Here is a 15,900-nt window from a genome sequence, read left to right as displayed (position 1 = left end):
TTCCTGCTGCTCTGTAAAGAAGCACCGCCATCTCCTCCCCTTCCACAGCTGTTTCTGGGAAAGGTGGCTTATGTGGGCTTAATCCTCATCAGAATCCCCCTTCCAACTAGGGAAAACGAGGCTCAGCGGTCTCAAATTTCACAAGAGAGAAGCTTGGTCAGGGTCTCAAAGGAACGAGAGGGTCCGCATGTCAAGCGGAGAACAGAGAGGAAAAAGAAAGTTGCATATGGAGTCTTTGGCGAAGGCCAAGGAGCTCCGTTTGATCAGAAGAATGTTCTGGAAGTAAAGCAGTGAGATAAAAGTTAGATGAGGGTTGGATAAGGATTCAAACTGTGAAGGACTCAGAAGACAGGAGACATCATTTGACTTTCTCAAGGAACAGGGAACCTATCAAAGGCTTTTGAGTGAGAGAGACGTGTGGGAAGCAGAGTTTTAGAAAGATTAAGCTGGCCACAGTGGCGGGGAGGGGGGTACCGGAAGTGAGGAGGCCAGATGGGGACTCTCCTCAGAAGAATTCCATGACATTCTGAAGGCCATGCTGTTGGAAGGCTCTGCATGCCATTTGGTCTCTGCCTGGATGAAGCAGGCACCTGCGCTCTGCATCATGGATTCAGGTCGAATGGTCTAAATCTCGTGACCTTTGATGTGGAAATGTCATCCTAACAGTGAATGAATTCCAGGAACTCTTGTGGCAGAGGCCACCCCCTCCCCGCAAGAAGGGGGCCCCACGCACAAGCACCTTAGGAAGCAGGGAGACTGCTACAGAGAGAGCCGCTGGGGGAAATGTGTTTGCCCCTTAAAGAATTTGTTCCCAATTCTGTAGGACAGAGATCTAAATGACGAGCCCCTAGCAGAAACGTCAGAATGCGAAGGGCTCACTTGAACTGTTAGTACTTGGAAGAATGAACTTCCACAGAAATATCGATGTCTCTCTCTGCACCTCTGCACATGCGCACACATGCTGCACCGCTGGATTCCTGCCTTCCGAGATCGGAGTCTGAGGGGTACCAGGCCTTGCTTTACGAGGGTCGTAGGTAACGAGTCCCAGCTGCTTACAGGTTGTAAAAATTCAAGAAGACCGCGTGGGAAAAGGCACTGGAGAGCCCAGATTGCCTCTCAGTTTACTTAGCCATATGATCTTGGGCAAATTCATTCAGCTGCAGAACAGTAATAAAAACATGAGAATCAGATGAAATAATATAGATGACACCATCATCCTCAAAGTAAGGAGTGGATGCAATGGTGAACGAGGTCATAAATCAGTGCTGACAGAGCCTAGAAGGAGATGCCAAGCGAATGTAGCAGCAGGCTGGGCGAAGGCCAGAGAGAGAACCCACACGCCCCACCCAGAGAGGGCACCAGCCACTTAATTTATCTCCCGATGTTTACATAATAGCAACTAATTCAGATCATCGGGTAAACCCCAAAGCGGTGGATTCAGTTCGGCCGCCAGTTTGCAAAGACGGGCGACGTGCGAGGTGTCATGCTCAAGCCCCGCTCTGCCACTCGCTACCTGTGTGTGTTTAAACAAGGTCCACGCCTTCTTGAAAGTCCACTTTCTTCATCAAAAAAAAAAAAGTAGAAAATAAAGGTCAGGCCAAGAGCAGTGGCGGAGATTAACTGGAATCAAGTGCTCAGGGCTCCCCGATCAGGAGGCTGGAGCAAGAGAGGGCACCCTGCCTCCCGCCCCTCCCGCGCTGGGCCGGCCATTAACCCTTCAGCTTCTGGTCTGTAAGGAGGTATGCTGGGTGGGGGGTTGGCACAACAGCTTTCACCAAAGCCCTTTACACAGTTCCCAGTCCCCTACAATGTTCAACAAGTGATGACAGTGACTCAGCTAAGCTCCTCTTGTGCCTGCTCCTCGCCATCCAAAACAGTTTTCATGCCACTTGAAACTGTGCTCTGGGTTAGGGGGGTGAAATATAAGAAAGATGCAGGTCCTGACTGCCAGAGGACATGCAGCATTTAAGGGACTCGTCACAGGACAGGGCAATGTGGTTAGGTATGCCTCGTCTCGCAGCCTGGGGAGCCCTGCCATGCCCGGATCTGGCCTCACCCACTGAGGATCTGGCAGGTAACAGCAATGGCCCAACTCACTGAAAAGGCCTTCAGGGGCCCCCACATGGACGGTCAACCATCCTCTGCATAGCCAGGGCTTTGAGGACAAGACAGGTGACCAGGCATTTGAGAATGGGGTTCTACTGGCAAGCGTAATCCATCAGTCGATTAAAAACCATGCCGTCAATCCTTGCTATCCATAGTAGTTCAGTTCTACGTAAAGTCATTCCAAGACTGACTTAGCAAATACTGAACCATATTTCCTAGGAAAATACAGGATTAGGGTTCTGCAAGCCTCTGGTGACAGCATTTTCAACAATTGATCAATATATAACCTCGATTTACATGCATGTCTGTCGAAACCCACTTTATTTAATGCATACTGTTGACTCATTAACATTGAACTCAGGGCCAACATCACTACAACTGATGCCTGAATGAAGCTTATCTAACACGCATATTTTCTCCATAAGGCACATCACAGCCTTCTTGATCTTAGGAACGTTAAACAGCACTTCTATGCTTGAGGGGCATTTTAAAGAGCAAAATCACTAACAAAAATCAAAAAATGCAAAACACGTGGCACTAAACAGACTGTGAAAAGGCTGCTTGGGGGTTATATTGTGCGAGCTGAAAGGCAAACATCACCTTGTTTGACCTCAGCTGGGATTGTGCATGTCGTAGCAACTCAGATTTTTCGCGGTTCTGTGTATAACCACAAATGCCTGGGAAAGCACCATGAGGATTGATTTGGGGGTTGAAAATGAATTTTAGGAAGTGGGCGAATTTTCAAATATAGAATCTGCAAATAACGAGTATTGACTGTATGTAAAAGTCATTCGTACACTTACATATCAGATATAACGTTTGCACTTAAACTCAGCCTGGCAGGGCTCCAGTCAATTTATATCAGCTCTATTTATATCTAAAAATTACAAGTATTAACTAGCCCAGAGGACATCATGCTTGTCAAAGAAAATAAAATGTTCCATTGTAGAGTTGGGTTTTTTTCCTCAAAAGGACACAGATCCCAAGGAGATGTGTTTCCAAGATCAGTCTCTTGCATATTTGGGCATTAAATTGATAGAAATCTTCTTCTGATTAAGGCAGACTCTCTTTCTGGAACTTGCACTAATTGATTCTAGTCCTGTCTTTGGGAACTACACAGAGCAGTCAGTTTTCCTTCCATATGGTGGTCTCTCGAATGTTTAAAGACACTTCCGGTCCCCTCTTCCGAGATCACAATGACTCGCATTTGACATCCCTGTCCCTCATAATTTCACCATCTTTGTCACTTTCTTGTAACATTGTTCTAGCCTGTCAGAAATTAACTACCATCTTTTCCTTAGGTTCAAGAATTAAAAGAGTAGCTTTAAATTCAGTTAATTTATACAACTTTACCGGAGAGTAATTTGGCAATGTTCATGAAATTCTTTCAAATAAACATATCTTTCTATGTCTTAAAATTTATTCTAGGAAAATAATCATGGACATGTGCTAAAATTTAGTTATGAGGATGTTCATTACAGGATTCTTTATTATTCCAACACGTGGAAGCGATCGAAATACTCTAGAATGATATTAAAGAAATTGCGGCACATCCACAGAGCCATTAAATGCTATGCAGCCATTCAAAGAACGATGTGCACAAATCCACATTGACGTACGTTGGTCTTTATACAATTGTAATAGAAAAGACGATAAAAGGGTAGGAACAATCTGATTTCATTTTTATTAAAACATCCATCTACAGTAAAGAATGACATTCCCAAGAGGTTAGCAAAAGCTCTGGAAAGATGGTTCTGCTTCAAGCGTTCCTCTGCTTTTTTATCTATTTTTTCTACAATAAGCCATTATTACATCAGTGATAGGAAAAAACAATTGTGTTTAATACTTTAAAGGTGTTAAAATTAAAACAACTCTTTGGTAGTTGCCTGTTGCTTTCAAGAAAGAGTTCACACGCCCTGGCTTGGGGCACAAAATGTTTCATGGTCTTATCTCTTAGTTTTCATCTCTATGAGCCCTCGCAAGCACTTTCCACTTTGGCCATAGAGATTCACGGAAAATTTGCCAGATTTATGTCACCACTTTCCCCCTTCTGCTTGAGATGCCCTCTCAATTTAGAAACTGGTTCAGGGAGATTGTCCAAAATTACACAGCTAATAAAACGGCAAACCCAGTATGGGCTGTCTGTCCCTTAAACCCATGTCGTCTCCCCAGGATCAGAATGACAAACCTGGACTGTCACCGTAATATCTCTGTGCCATATTTCATCTCGGCCCAGGCAAGTTAATCGCTCATGACATTATCTGGGGGAGAACAAAACTCTGAAATACATTTCTTCTCATGGTCATACACGCAGAGGGTCAAAATGATTTCAGAAATGTGTTTTTCCCTTTTGAGAGGAATAATCCAGGATGTTTGGAACAATATTTTAGCCAGACTTTAAAGCCCAGTTTGCAAACATATGCCCTGTGTAGTCAGATTTCACTAATATGATCTATTTTGACTTCTTTGTCTCTTTCGTTATAAAAATTTAATATTGAATTTTAAAACCCAAATGGCATAAATCAATTCCAGATGTCTTCCCAAATCCCTAAATCTCTCATTAGAATAAAGAGAGACATCGCTATCTACAAGTAGATGGTTACATTTTAATTTACTGAGAAACCAGAAGGATCTCTGGGCAGTTTTTTGGCCTTTTTTCCGTGAAGAAAACACATGAACTCTTTTAAGTTTCTTAAGGAGCTGAGTCCCCAGGATTCATGCACCAGCTGCCTGCCACATGTTCTGCTTTATTTATCCCCTTAAAGGGTAGCATAGCATCATCGTGAATGCAGGGGCCAGGCTGCCTCGGTTCCAATCCAACTGGATGACTTTGGACAAGTCACTTAACCTCTCTATTTCTGTTTTCTCATCTATAAAATGGGGATAATCATAGTACCTGCTTAGGGTTGATGCAGGGATGAATGAGTTAATAATTTGAAGTGTTTAGCATAGTGCCAGCCACAGGGCAAGATGTTTGCACTCATATTACCTGAGAAGTACCTGCAGGAAGAGCTGATGTAAGAGGTCTCTCGATGGCTAGGAATTCTTTCCCCATTTCTCCCTCCAGATAAACAGAGCTAAGTCTTCTTAACCTTGCATTAAGAAGACTCTCACCCTTCTGAGAGTGACTAATAAGCTAACTTCAGACCCCAGATCCCTCTCCTAAACTTGGCCCAGGCCCAGACTTCCCCTCCAGGAGTCAGCACTCCCGATCCACGTGCGTGAGCCATGCCATCCGCCCAGGGTTACCCCACTTACAGAAATGTGGAAGCTCTATCCTCAGAGGATTTGTGGATGGAGCTCCATGTCTCTAATTAATTAAAGGAGAGCAGATATGTAAAACACCAAAGTATTATAATAAGTACTCAAAACATGACAGTTTATTTCCTTCTGTCCCCCACCCCTATTAATGATAAGTACCTAAGTTTGCAAGAAACGCTAAATTATGATCATGAAAGGCCTTCGTTGCTAACCCTCAACAGAGAATTTCAGTCTATATATCCTTTAGCATCTCAGTTTCACATTTCTAGACCATGCATCCATGCCAGATGACAGCTACACAAACGTAGCTCTATTTCACACTTGATGTATAGCAATAAAAGCTTGTGTAATGTTTTTATATATACAGATCCCTTTTACAGACATCATCTTACTTATCTTCATATCAACCTGTAAATAGTTATTATTATCGTTGTTGTTGCTGCTGTTATTATCATCATAATTGTGCGGTGTGGAAAATTAAAAGCTTAAACAAATAAAAATACTTACCCAAGATTATACAGCTGATAAGTGACTCAGTGGGGCTTTGAACCTGGATTCTCTGCCTTAAAATTACATATTTTTTTTTTCTACCCAATTTCACTGCTAAATCTATAGGGTTAAAGAGCGTAAAATATGAAGCCTCGTTAATTCTTTGCCGGCATCATTTCCACTGGATGTTTATATTTGGGGCTTTGATTTTTCTGTTTTCTCTGGTGTCACATGGTTGTTAAGATGGAGCCCAGCACAGTCATGCAGCCGGCTTGGAGCTGTGTCTGTAGGCTATACAGATTGTATGTTGGAGAATTGTTTTTTGTTTGTTTGTTTGTTTAAAAAAAAGACATGTTTAATTGCTATTTTCTTTCAAGCAGAATTTTGTTATACCATAGCCAAATAATGCCTCATCTAGTAAGAAAAATGAACTATTTTAGAAAGTTTGTTCAGAAAGAAGCCAAATCTTTTGCAACAATGAAGTGTTATGTACAAATCTGAGTCTTCCTTATTGTAACGAGGATGGAAATATGAAGTAGAGCTGCGTCAGTTACGGAATGTCAGTTTGGCTTCGCATAACACAAACACAGCTTTAGGGACCTGGCCAAATCAGGGTGTGTGTTTTTCATCTACAAAGAGATTAGCTTGGAGATACACAGTCAAGGGTTGGTGGGATGACTTCATCAACATCACCTGAGACCCAGGTGCCTTCTGTCTCCCTGCTCTTCTGTTGTGGTGTGTGGCTGTCCTTATCGTGATCACAAGACACCTACTCTACATTAACATCAGGACTGCATTCTGGGTAAATGGCAAAACACGAAGAACAAATCTAAGCTGGCGACGCCAGCTGTCTTTCCCCTCTTCCATCAACTTATATGTCATCGTTCAGAATGGATGGGTCACAGGGCCTTCCCTGGCCATGGGGTGTATGGGAAGGTGGGTATTTACCTGGTCACGTCGCCTCCCCAAACAAGTGGGGCCTCTGTAAGTAAGGAAGAAGGGTGAAATGGACATTGGGGAGCAACGAGAAGAGTTTGCCAAGAGAATGACCATTCAGTGAGGGCCTGAAATGTGTTCGGCACAAACTAAGACTGTGAAAGAAATAACACTCCCCTTGCATTAGACATGAAGAAAATGAAATCCAGAGAGATGTGAAGTATGAAATGTGCTTTCTCACAAGATCGTTATGTAAGTGGCTCTCTTGTGGCAATGCCAGGCACAGAGCAGACCCCTCAAAATGGTTTCAAATGTTTCCCGTCTCTGTCCTCTCTCTCAAATAAAATTAAAGATGCAACACCAGCTTGCATTTAGAATGTCTTTATATTTAGTTGGTCTAATTAATCTTGTTATGGTCTAATTGCAGCTACTGCTCTGGTCAATATGTCCACACCCCCAACCTGTGGCAAACAGCACAGTGTTGCTGACCTTATTAGGCCCTGTTGAGTCTTTTCTGCTTGACATGTTCTCTTGTTCTGATTGACTCTTCAGAGCTATAGTGATATTGATTTTACTTATAGCTTCATCAGCTAAGACATAAACAGTTTTTGGTTTGGTGTTTTATCAGCTTTTCATAATGTTTAGCACTCAGTAGGAGCTCAGTGATATCTGTTGAATGAATGAATCCAGCTACGTGATCTTGGACAAATTTCATGACCTGCCCTAAGTGAGAAAAAAAAACAAAATGTTTGTTATTAAAGCCACCAAGATTTGGGAGTTGTTTATTATTATGGAGTAGTCTTATATCTGCACTAGCTGATGACTACGGCCTGCTACCATGTTGTGGGGGAGGGAAATTCATGGAAAACAGATGCTTAGCAGATAAAAACAAAGGCACTTTACTATAGAAAAGCATCCACGCTATAACAAGACATGCTGTTTCTCTAACATTCATTAAAATTGACAACCTTCAATTTTAATAACTTCACTAGACACTAAAAAAATGACACGCAAACTTCCCCAAATCATGCCTTAAGGTTTTTAGAGCATATATAAGACATCACCGTGAAAAATAAATGTCTTCTGGGCAAGCATCATTCTATTGTATCTGTGGGATAGCAGTGATAACAGAACATGCCCCAAATGCTTATCTCACTGGCATGGCTGCATTAATAATGTGTTAGGTTTGAGTAATGGGAAACAAACAATCTGTACCAAAAATAGAATGAGTAAAAAAAATCTCTTCTTTGTGAGGCAAAAAATTGCATCTCTTGATTGTCAGTGAAAACCAAAGCTGGAGAAAATTTGGAAATCTGACATGATCACCTGGAGCTTTATCCCTACCAAAATGTAAATACTCAGCAGAGTCGAGGGAGGTTTTCCATCTTCTTGACATATTCATGCATCTGATTTCTTTTCATGAAACATCCAGTGAAACAGGAAGTTTGGAAGCAACGAGCAGGTGTTTGGCACCGCATATAAGTTCATACGTAGGGCACGAGTCACAGTCTCGTGTCTTTTCAAGGCATTGGTCAGGCAGCGAAAGATAGCTCTCAGGAGAGTTCTTTTTTGTGTGCCTTTGAATCAAACAGGCCTGGATTTGATTCCCAGGTCTTCTATCTCGTACATGTGCAACGCTAAGCATATTACTTATGACCACCAGATTTTCTCCTCATCTATGAAATGGAAGTAATGCTTAAGTTGAACACAGTGAAATTGGCATATTTGAAATCAAAAGAAATCTAATATTGGTGATTTTATACGGTTCCATCTATATTTGTTTCATAGGAATGAGTCCAGAAAGGAGACTAAGTCCATGCGTGTCTACTGGTCACAAATCTTATGTTGCACATGACAGACACCCAAGTCAAGATAGCTTAAAAAAAGGGAATGCATCAGTCAAGAAACAGTGTTGCTGTCATGCATGATGCATGGTGGGGTTAGGGGCTCATGTAATTATCTCTCTCTCTCTCTCTCTCTCTCTCTCTGTCCTGGCCCATTTCCTTCTGTGTCTGTTGACTTCATCATACATGACAGACAGGATGACCAACAACAGTCTTCACTAGAAGCAAAATAGACTTTTCTCTCCCAAAGGCTGTCTTTCTTGGGTTATATGCTCACCCCTCAACTCATCACCGTTCGCAGATGTGTCAGATGGTCTACTATGCTCAGCCCAGCCTGGCTGACTTTCTCACCTCAGGGCAGGTGGTGAGAGTGAAGGGCACTATACATGATAGACCATTTAGAACCACATGAGATAGGGAAGGAGTTAGCCAAAGAATATGGAGGTGCTCGGCAGGCAGAAAAGAAAGACGTCCACCACAGGTGTCCAGCACTAAACACAGATCCTGGTGCACAGAAGGCGTGTGCTAAAATCAGCTAATTTCTTAAACAATACTCAAAAGACAAAAGAAGTCAGATTTACTCTTTCATCCAAAGGTAAGATAACCACCTTTTCTCAATCTGCTCATTACTTTCTTAGCGTTAGCACTGTAAGTTCCACATTCTGGAAAACTCCTAAGTCCCAAGCAAACCATCTTGGTTTGTCTAAAACCTCCCAGTTTTAAAACTGAAAGTCCCACATCTGGAGAATGCCCTCGGTCCCATACAAACCAGAATAGCTGGTCACCCTTCCCAAAGATCGCACTTATGAGCATAAATCTTAGCTGCTGTTGAGGTCTGATTAAGTCATTTTATTAGTTGCCGCATCAACAGAAGAATGATTGCTATGATACATTCAAAACCAGAGAGAGTCCCATGGAAAAATGCGTGGACCATGCCTGTTTCATTTGAGGTTATAGGATCTGCCCCTTTGCTTCACTTCCCCCTCTGCTTTCTTTGTTTTTAATTCACTGTGTTTTCCTCCATTTTTCTCTCTCTACCCTTTCTTTCTTCTCCCTTCCTTCCTTCCTTCCTCCCTTCCTCCCTCCCTCCCTTCCTTCCTTCTTTCCTTTCTTTCTTCCTTCCTACTCTCTATTATATTTTCTTTTCTACGTTTTTTTTTCCTTTGGCAACATATTTTCCTTTCAAATACCATGTGACTTAAATTTTATCTGTGATCTTCAAAGGAGCTGTGGTGTGTCGTGTGACTAAAGTAAGCTGGCTTCAGTAAATATAGTTTTCCTGGATAATCCAGCAAGTATGTGGAAAGTTCACTATTGGTTAAAATAAGAAGTGTATATTCAAGTACGTGGTGTTACTAAGATAACGTGGTTATGGTGCTGAGAATAAAGAATAAAAAAATGGAGGGGGTACAAAAAAGATGGTGATTGTAAAATGAGGACACTGGAGATTGCAATGGCTTGAGATTGAGATCTTTCAAGGGATATTTTGGTTTGATCGTTTATATAGAGGTTGTATCAACTAATAATGAATATTTCTGAGATTTGGAAATCATTTCTTCTTTTGAATCAACATCATCATTAATGAAGCAATGTAAACCAGGAAATCCTTTTTGGTTATAAACTATGCTTTGAAGCCAGGCCTGCATTTGAGCATTTTTAATAAAATCTTAAAATAAAAACTCAAAAAAAAAAAAAAAAAAAAGCAATTTCTAGTCTTCAAGGGAGTGCTCTTCTTGGAGAAAGCAGAGTCTTATGAATTATACCTTTGAGAGTGATATGAATTTTATTGCCGTTATTAAAGTGCTAGAGTGCTAGAGAATTAACCCCACTTTGGAGGCAAACGCAAATGTGCCCTCTTGACAACGTTTCAGTCCACAAGTCAAGGTTATGTACCTGGGACTTCCGCTACATTTGGGTTTTCCAAATATCAGCATTCACATCACTTTCGCTTTTTTTTTTTTTTATTCTTTTTGGTCATTACACACATCACTGGTTCTATTTATTTAACTAACATTTTTCTACAAATTTACTTTTTTTAACAGATAGACTAAGTCGATGCAGCCAATGCAGTTCACTAGGGCTCATGCATAGCACTGTCCAGAGGGCCCAGGCTGACTCTCAGACCCTAATGTTTTTTAAACCTTTATAGTAAGAAATATATTGTCATCCACATAAAAAGCAGTATACTGTGGTGGCATTGAGGAAAGGCTTAGAGTTTTGCCACCTGGTTGTGGCTACTTCCTATCTTGGTTCTATCTTTTGGTAGCCTTGAGATTTTGGACAAGCGACTTCAATTTTCTACCCATATGGTTGTGAGGATTAAACCTAGAAAAAATCGATGAGCAGTGCTACTTCAGTGAGCAAAAAAAGCCCTCAGGGGGCTTACAAAGCAGTGAGGAAGACAAATATTGTACAAATTAGCTTAGAAATATATAACTACTCTGAGAACCGCTGTGGCTATGAAAAACCATTTGTGAAATTTTATAAAGGAAAAAATTTACAAAGGGGAAGCACGGAAAGGTAGAAGGAAGAATAAGAAAGAACTGGGGCGGGTGAGGGGCAGGTTGAAAAAAGCTTTCCTGTGGAAAGAACACTTGAGTTGAGTTCTAACTGGTGAACAGAACTTACCAACAAAAAGGAGGCTGGGAGGACAATGGGAAGAAAACATTCTGGGCATAAGTTCCACACCTGTCAGACTCAACTCCCTGGGGCCTGAGAGAAACCACAGAGCTCCCTCTCCTCTTGCTCTCACAGAGCTTTCCTTCCTGCTAACTTCCAGGAAGAGTGAGCAGAACGGAAAAACAGAGCTTCGTGGCTCAGGATCTAGGAGAGAAGGAGGGGCGGAAGCAGACTGTGTCATGGAAAGAGCATGGTTCCGGTCATCACGGTTTGCGTGAGGACACTGCCATTTATTAGCTTTATGACCTTGGAATAGTCGCTACCAACCTGTCAGAGTTGCTATGATTCAGTGAGAAAAGAAACAAGTAGGACCATACACCCAGGAAGTGCTCAGTAAATGCGAAGTCCCTTTTCTCACTTTCTCCAGGTTCATAATAGACTAATCTGTGTCCCCCACCCCCGCAAAAAAAAAAAAAAAAATCATATATTGAAACCCTAACCCCCAATGTGACTATATCTGGAGATAAGAGCTTTAGGAGGTAATCAGGTGATGAAGTCATAAGGGTGGGGGCCCTAATCCGAAAACACTGTGGCCTTATAAGAAGAGGAAGAGAGATTTCTCCTTGTCTCTGTCACTTGACGACACAGCAAGAGGTGGCCATCTACAAACCGGGAAAGGGCTCTCACCGGAACCTTACCCTAATCTCACACTACCAGTGCCTGGAACTGAGAGAAAAATGAATTCCACTGTTTAAGCCACCAGCCTGTGATATGTTGTCATGGCGGCTCAAGCCAACTAAGACAAGGCTCATGAGAAAATTGCTCTTCTAGATGCTAGAGCGCAAATCCTAACTGCAGTGATATTTAAGAAATGAATTTATAAAAGGACAAAGGAAGTGAATGGAATAATTAAATAGGAGCTGGATTTGGGGCTTGAGTATTTTCAAAAATGAGGCTGATCGCGATTCCTTGTGCGTTTGGTTGCGGCCGCTTCCGAGATAAAGACAGCCCCGTCCGGGTCAACACTCTGCAGATGCTTTTCTATGTGGCTGAGCAAACCTTTTCTTTCTGTCTTCATCCCCACCGTTGCATGGGGAATTAACGGAAGGACACTTAAACGGAAAGACACTGGGAAAGAAAACCAGTAGTGGCCAACATGGGGGACAAGTGCCAAGAGATGAGATGACAAGTGAAGAAAAGTGAAATGTGCTCCTTAAAAGGAGAAAAAAAAGGCCCAGAATCCCAAGCCTCGACACTCAGGGACATGAGCTGATGTCACGGATGGCACATCCCATCGACAGCGTTTTCTGTATGAAATGCCGTGCCGCGTGCTGGAAAATGCCACTTTGCCATTTCAAAGCCTGCCAGTGTTGAGAAGCGCTGTCTCAGTAAAGACCTCGCTGGAATGTCACCCCAGCACAACAAGGAAGCGCAGCAGGCTGGGATTTCGTCCCCATGAGGAAACTGTGGTTTGGGATGTTTATGCAGGGCTCCTGCAGCTGGTAAGTGTTAGAGGCAGTGTTAAGCCTTCTTTTTTGATTCCAGAGCCAGTGTCTTCTCCACGGCAAATGTCAAAACACGCCTTTTCATCTGATCTAGACCTGGTTTTCCAAGGTCAAAGTTTTTTCCATGTCCTATCCCATTCCCTGATTGATAGTCTCCTTTTTCCCCAAAAGTCACTTGATGGTTTCTTGCAGCACAGGAAGTAACATGAAATGCAATATGAGAATCAAAAGGAAAAGAGAAGCATGTAAAATAGAACGTATTGGGAAAAAAATGCCTTCACATGACAGGATTGCTTTGGTCCTGGAGGAAGCTCCTTCACAGCGATCACTGTACTATTTGACTAAGCAAGAGTAACTATTATTACGATCCCCATTTTGCTGCTGTGAGAACTGAAACATTAAGGACTTTGTCTAGACATGTGTCCTACAGGTTGAGAGTCAGATGTCAAGCCTCTGCGACTATCTCCACCTCCCTGTAGGGGACAGAACTCTGGATTGACAGCCAGGAGGCGCTTTGGTCAGCATCCCTCCACTCAGACCTCGGGTGGTCTGGTCGAGCCGTGTAACCCTAGGCATCTTGTCCTTCCACGGTAAGCTGAAGAGGCTGAGCTGCAGGGGCTCTAAGAATACTCTCGAAAGTGGCCGGTACGAAAGCAATCACAACATGCCTTGAAGACCAAAGGTCCCCCGACTTCCCCCTGCAAGAAAAATGAGAAGGCATTCAACTCGAATTTTACATTATTACAACGAATATTGTCCAGACCCTATGCGCTCTTTCCCAAATATGATTCTGGGAGTAAGCCAACAGATAGAAGAGGACATTTATTTTTGTTCGTGAGGTCACAAATACTTTTTTGGGACGCCATCAAACACATAGGTCTGTGTGGGCCACAGCCGCATTGCATGTCGTGGGGGCTTGTCTGCTCCCTTTCTCCCTGCCACTGCTCGAAGCCTGGGAGAACTCCTTTGAAACAAATCAGGAAATTACTTATCAATCTGAAGCCCCAAAGAGTCATGAGCATGCCTTGCTGCCAAAGGGAACGGGATTTCGAGCGAAGGCTCCACAGCTGTTCAAGGACTCCAGCTGTTGGAAGGTCTAGCGAGCAACGTAAGTAAACAGCCTGCTGTCCCGATTGAAGTGAATTTCTTCAGGCTTTCTTTCTCCCAGAGATGAGTCTTTTGGCTCAGGTTAGTGTTGCTCTTTTTCTGTTCTTCTCTGAGGTTTGGGGGTGTTTACTGACTGGGGCTGACTCAATGAAACATCTCCTCTGGGGAGGCGTCTGCCGAGCAGAAGAGAGAAAGTGAAAGCCGTCAGAATCGGCTTTGCCTGGGAAGGGTTAGTTTTGAAAACAGCCCTTGACTTGGCAATTATGCTCCTTAATGGCTATAAATCTACATTCAAGAGAGTGTGGGGCTGACAGGGACACTAGCGGGAGTAAATAGAAGTGGCTCCGTAGCCTCACCCAGAAAAACAGAATTGTCATCAAGTCTGTGCCTCCATAATTCAAGTGTAAGGTGTTTTCTTCCTTTTGATACACTGCAGAATTTTAATAGAGGAGAAGGGAACATTAAAACACGTACTATCCTATGGAGATTTCCGTGTAATAGTACGAATCTTGTGCTCGATTTATTTTTGGTTAAGGGTGCTGATTTATTTACTGTTTATTTTATTAAACAAATGTGCTCACCACTCAGCACGGCTGTGGGGGTGATAATGAATTCATGGCAATGTAGGAATGTCAACACCTGGGCTGTAAAACTATGAGTTTATATTAATAGTAATTATATGAATGGATTGCGTAATTTCATAAATAATGCGCTGTACTAGAGAACGTTTCTTTCACAAGTATTTTAAATCAGACTGTGGTTAAGGACTGGAAAGTACATGTAGAAATATAGCTAATTTAAAGGAAATGATTTCGTTTCCATCAAGCTTTGTTCTGTGAGACACTAAATCTTCCCCAGGAACTCGTGTATCCTTTTTCCCAGGATCCCTCATCAAGAGCCCTATGTCTTCAGGGAACTTGGTCCCAAGGTCCCACATTCTGCCCATCATCTGTGTCTCTCCTGATGTGTCCTGGTTCTTGATTTGAATAAGAAAGTCTCGCCTCCTTGGCCTCGGTTGTATTCTTCTGACTCCCTAGAAAGCTCCCAAAGTGACGAGAATATTTGCCCTTCGTTCCAGTGGATATTTGACTTCCTTTCTACTCTTTGAATAATTCTGGTTCTCACTCCAGTGTCCCGTGAGGACAAGGCGGGTCTTGTTCTTGATACGTTTGTGACGGTCAGCCCACGTGCAAGGCGCTTCTGAGGGTCGGAAGGCTCCTGGTGGGACAGGAGGTTTGTTTCTAGGAATTCGTCACAGGCTGTAGGCCTCCACTAAGCAACTCGTCTCTGCTTTTAGTCTCAGGCGATCTTTAACCTTTCGCTATTACTTAGCAAATATGTAGCACGTGCCTAACGTGCCGAATGCAATAAATAAAACGCAAACGCGAGACGATGCTCCCCTCCCAGTCTAAGTACGTTTGTGGTTCGTGTGGCTCAGGCGGGCCTTCCTGTACGTGGGCCATAACCAGAGGAGTCTGGGCCCTGGCGCTGGGCACGCGGTGCCATGGATCATAAAATGGACAAACGTGTGTTTGCGACGTCAGATATTAGGAAACATTACTGAGCATTGGCCACGTGCTTGGTCCTCTACTTGCCGTGTCTCATAGGGTCTTCAGAGCAGGCAGCTCACTGTTAAGCAGAGGTGGCCTGCAACTAGAGCACCTGGGGACGTGTCCCAGATGGGCCTCCGTGTGGGTCAGGATTGGTTACTTAGCTCTTCTGTCCCTCAGTTTCCTTACTACTATAGGAAGTCAATAACAGCAGGATTCGTGTGAAGCTTGAAAGTTAATGTAGGTAAAAGGTTGTTTTTGTCTCTCTCATATATGAGAAACTGAGGCTAGAGATAACCAGGTAATTTTCTCAGGGCCATGCAGGTGATTGCTGGCAGGGTGACATTTGGAAGTAAAAGATCTGGCTTTATCATCACAGAGAAAGCCCACATTTTTAACTATCGCCTCCTCCCCTTGTGCTGTTGGGTTGTTTACACGCATCTCTTGACCTCATTCTCACAATGGCCTTCTGGGTAAATGTCA

The 15,900-nt window shown here is 43.0% G+C and overlaps 1 protein-coding gene across 2 annotated transcripts in view; it reads left to right on the top strand.

Annotated features, from left to right (window-relative positions):
* Nucleotides 1-15,900, top strand: part of C1QTNF7 (C1q and TNF related 7) — a 90,422-nt gene that overhangs the window by 14,887 nt on the left and 59,635 nt on the right. The window contains exon 1 of one of the 2 annotated variants that reach the window (XM_006918985.1): nucleotides 13,666-13,868. The exons of the other annotated variant lie outside the window; for it this stretch is intronic. Within the exon in view, the coding sequence (XP_006919047.1) occupies nucleotides 13,775-13,868 (94 nt within the window). The 5' untranslated portion in view covers nucleotides 13,666-13,774. Of the gene's footprint in view, nucleotides 1-13,665; nucleotides 13,869-15,900 lie in introns of those variants that run through there. 2 annotated transcript variants of the gene reach the window in all.

This window comes from Pteropus alecto, unplaced genomic scaffold (assembly GCF_000325575.1).
Source record: "Pteropus alecto unplaced genomic scaffold, ASM32557v1 scaffold5, whole genome shotgun sequence".
NCBI classification, from domain to species: Eukaryota; Metazoa; Chordata; class Mammalia; order Chiroptera; family Pteropodidae; genus Pteropus; species Pteropus alecto.
The sequence above is the reverse complement of the archived record's forward strand: the minus strand, read 5'-3'. Positions and strand labels throughout refer to the sequence as shown.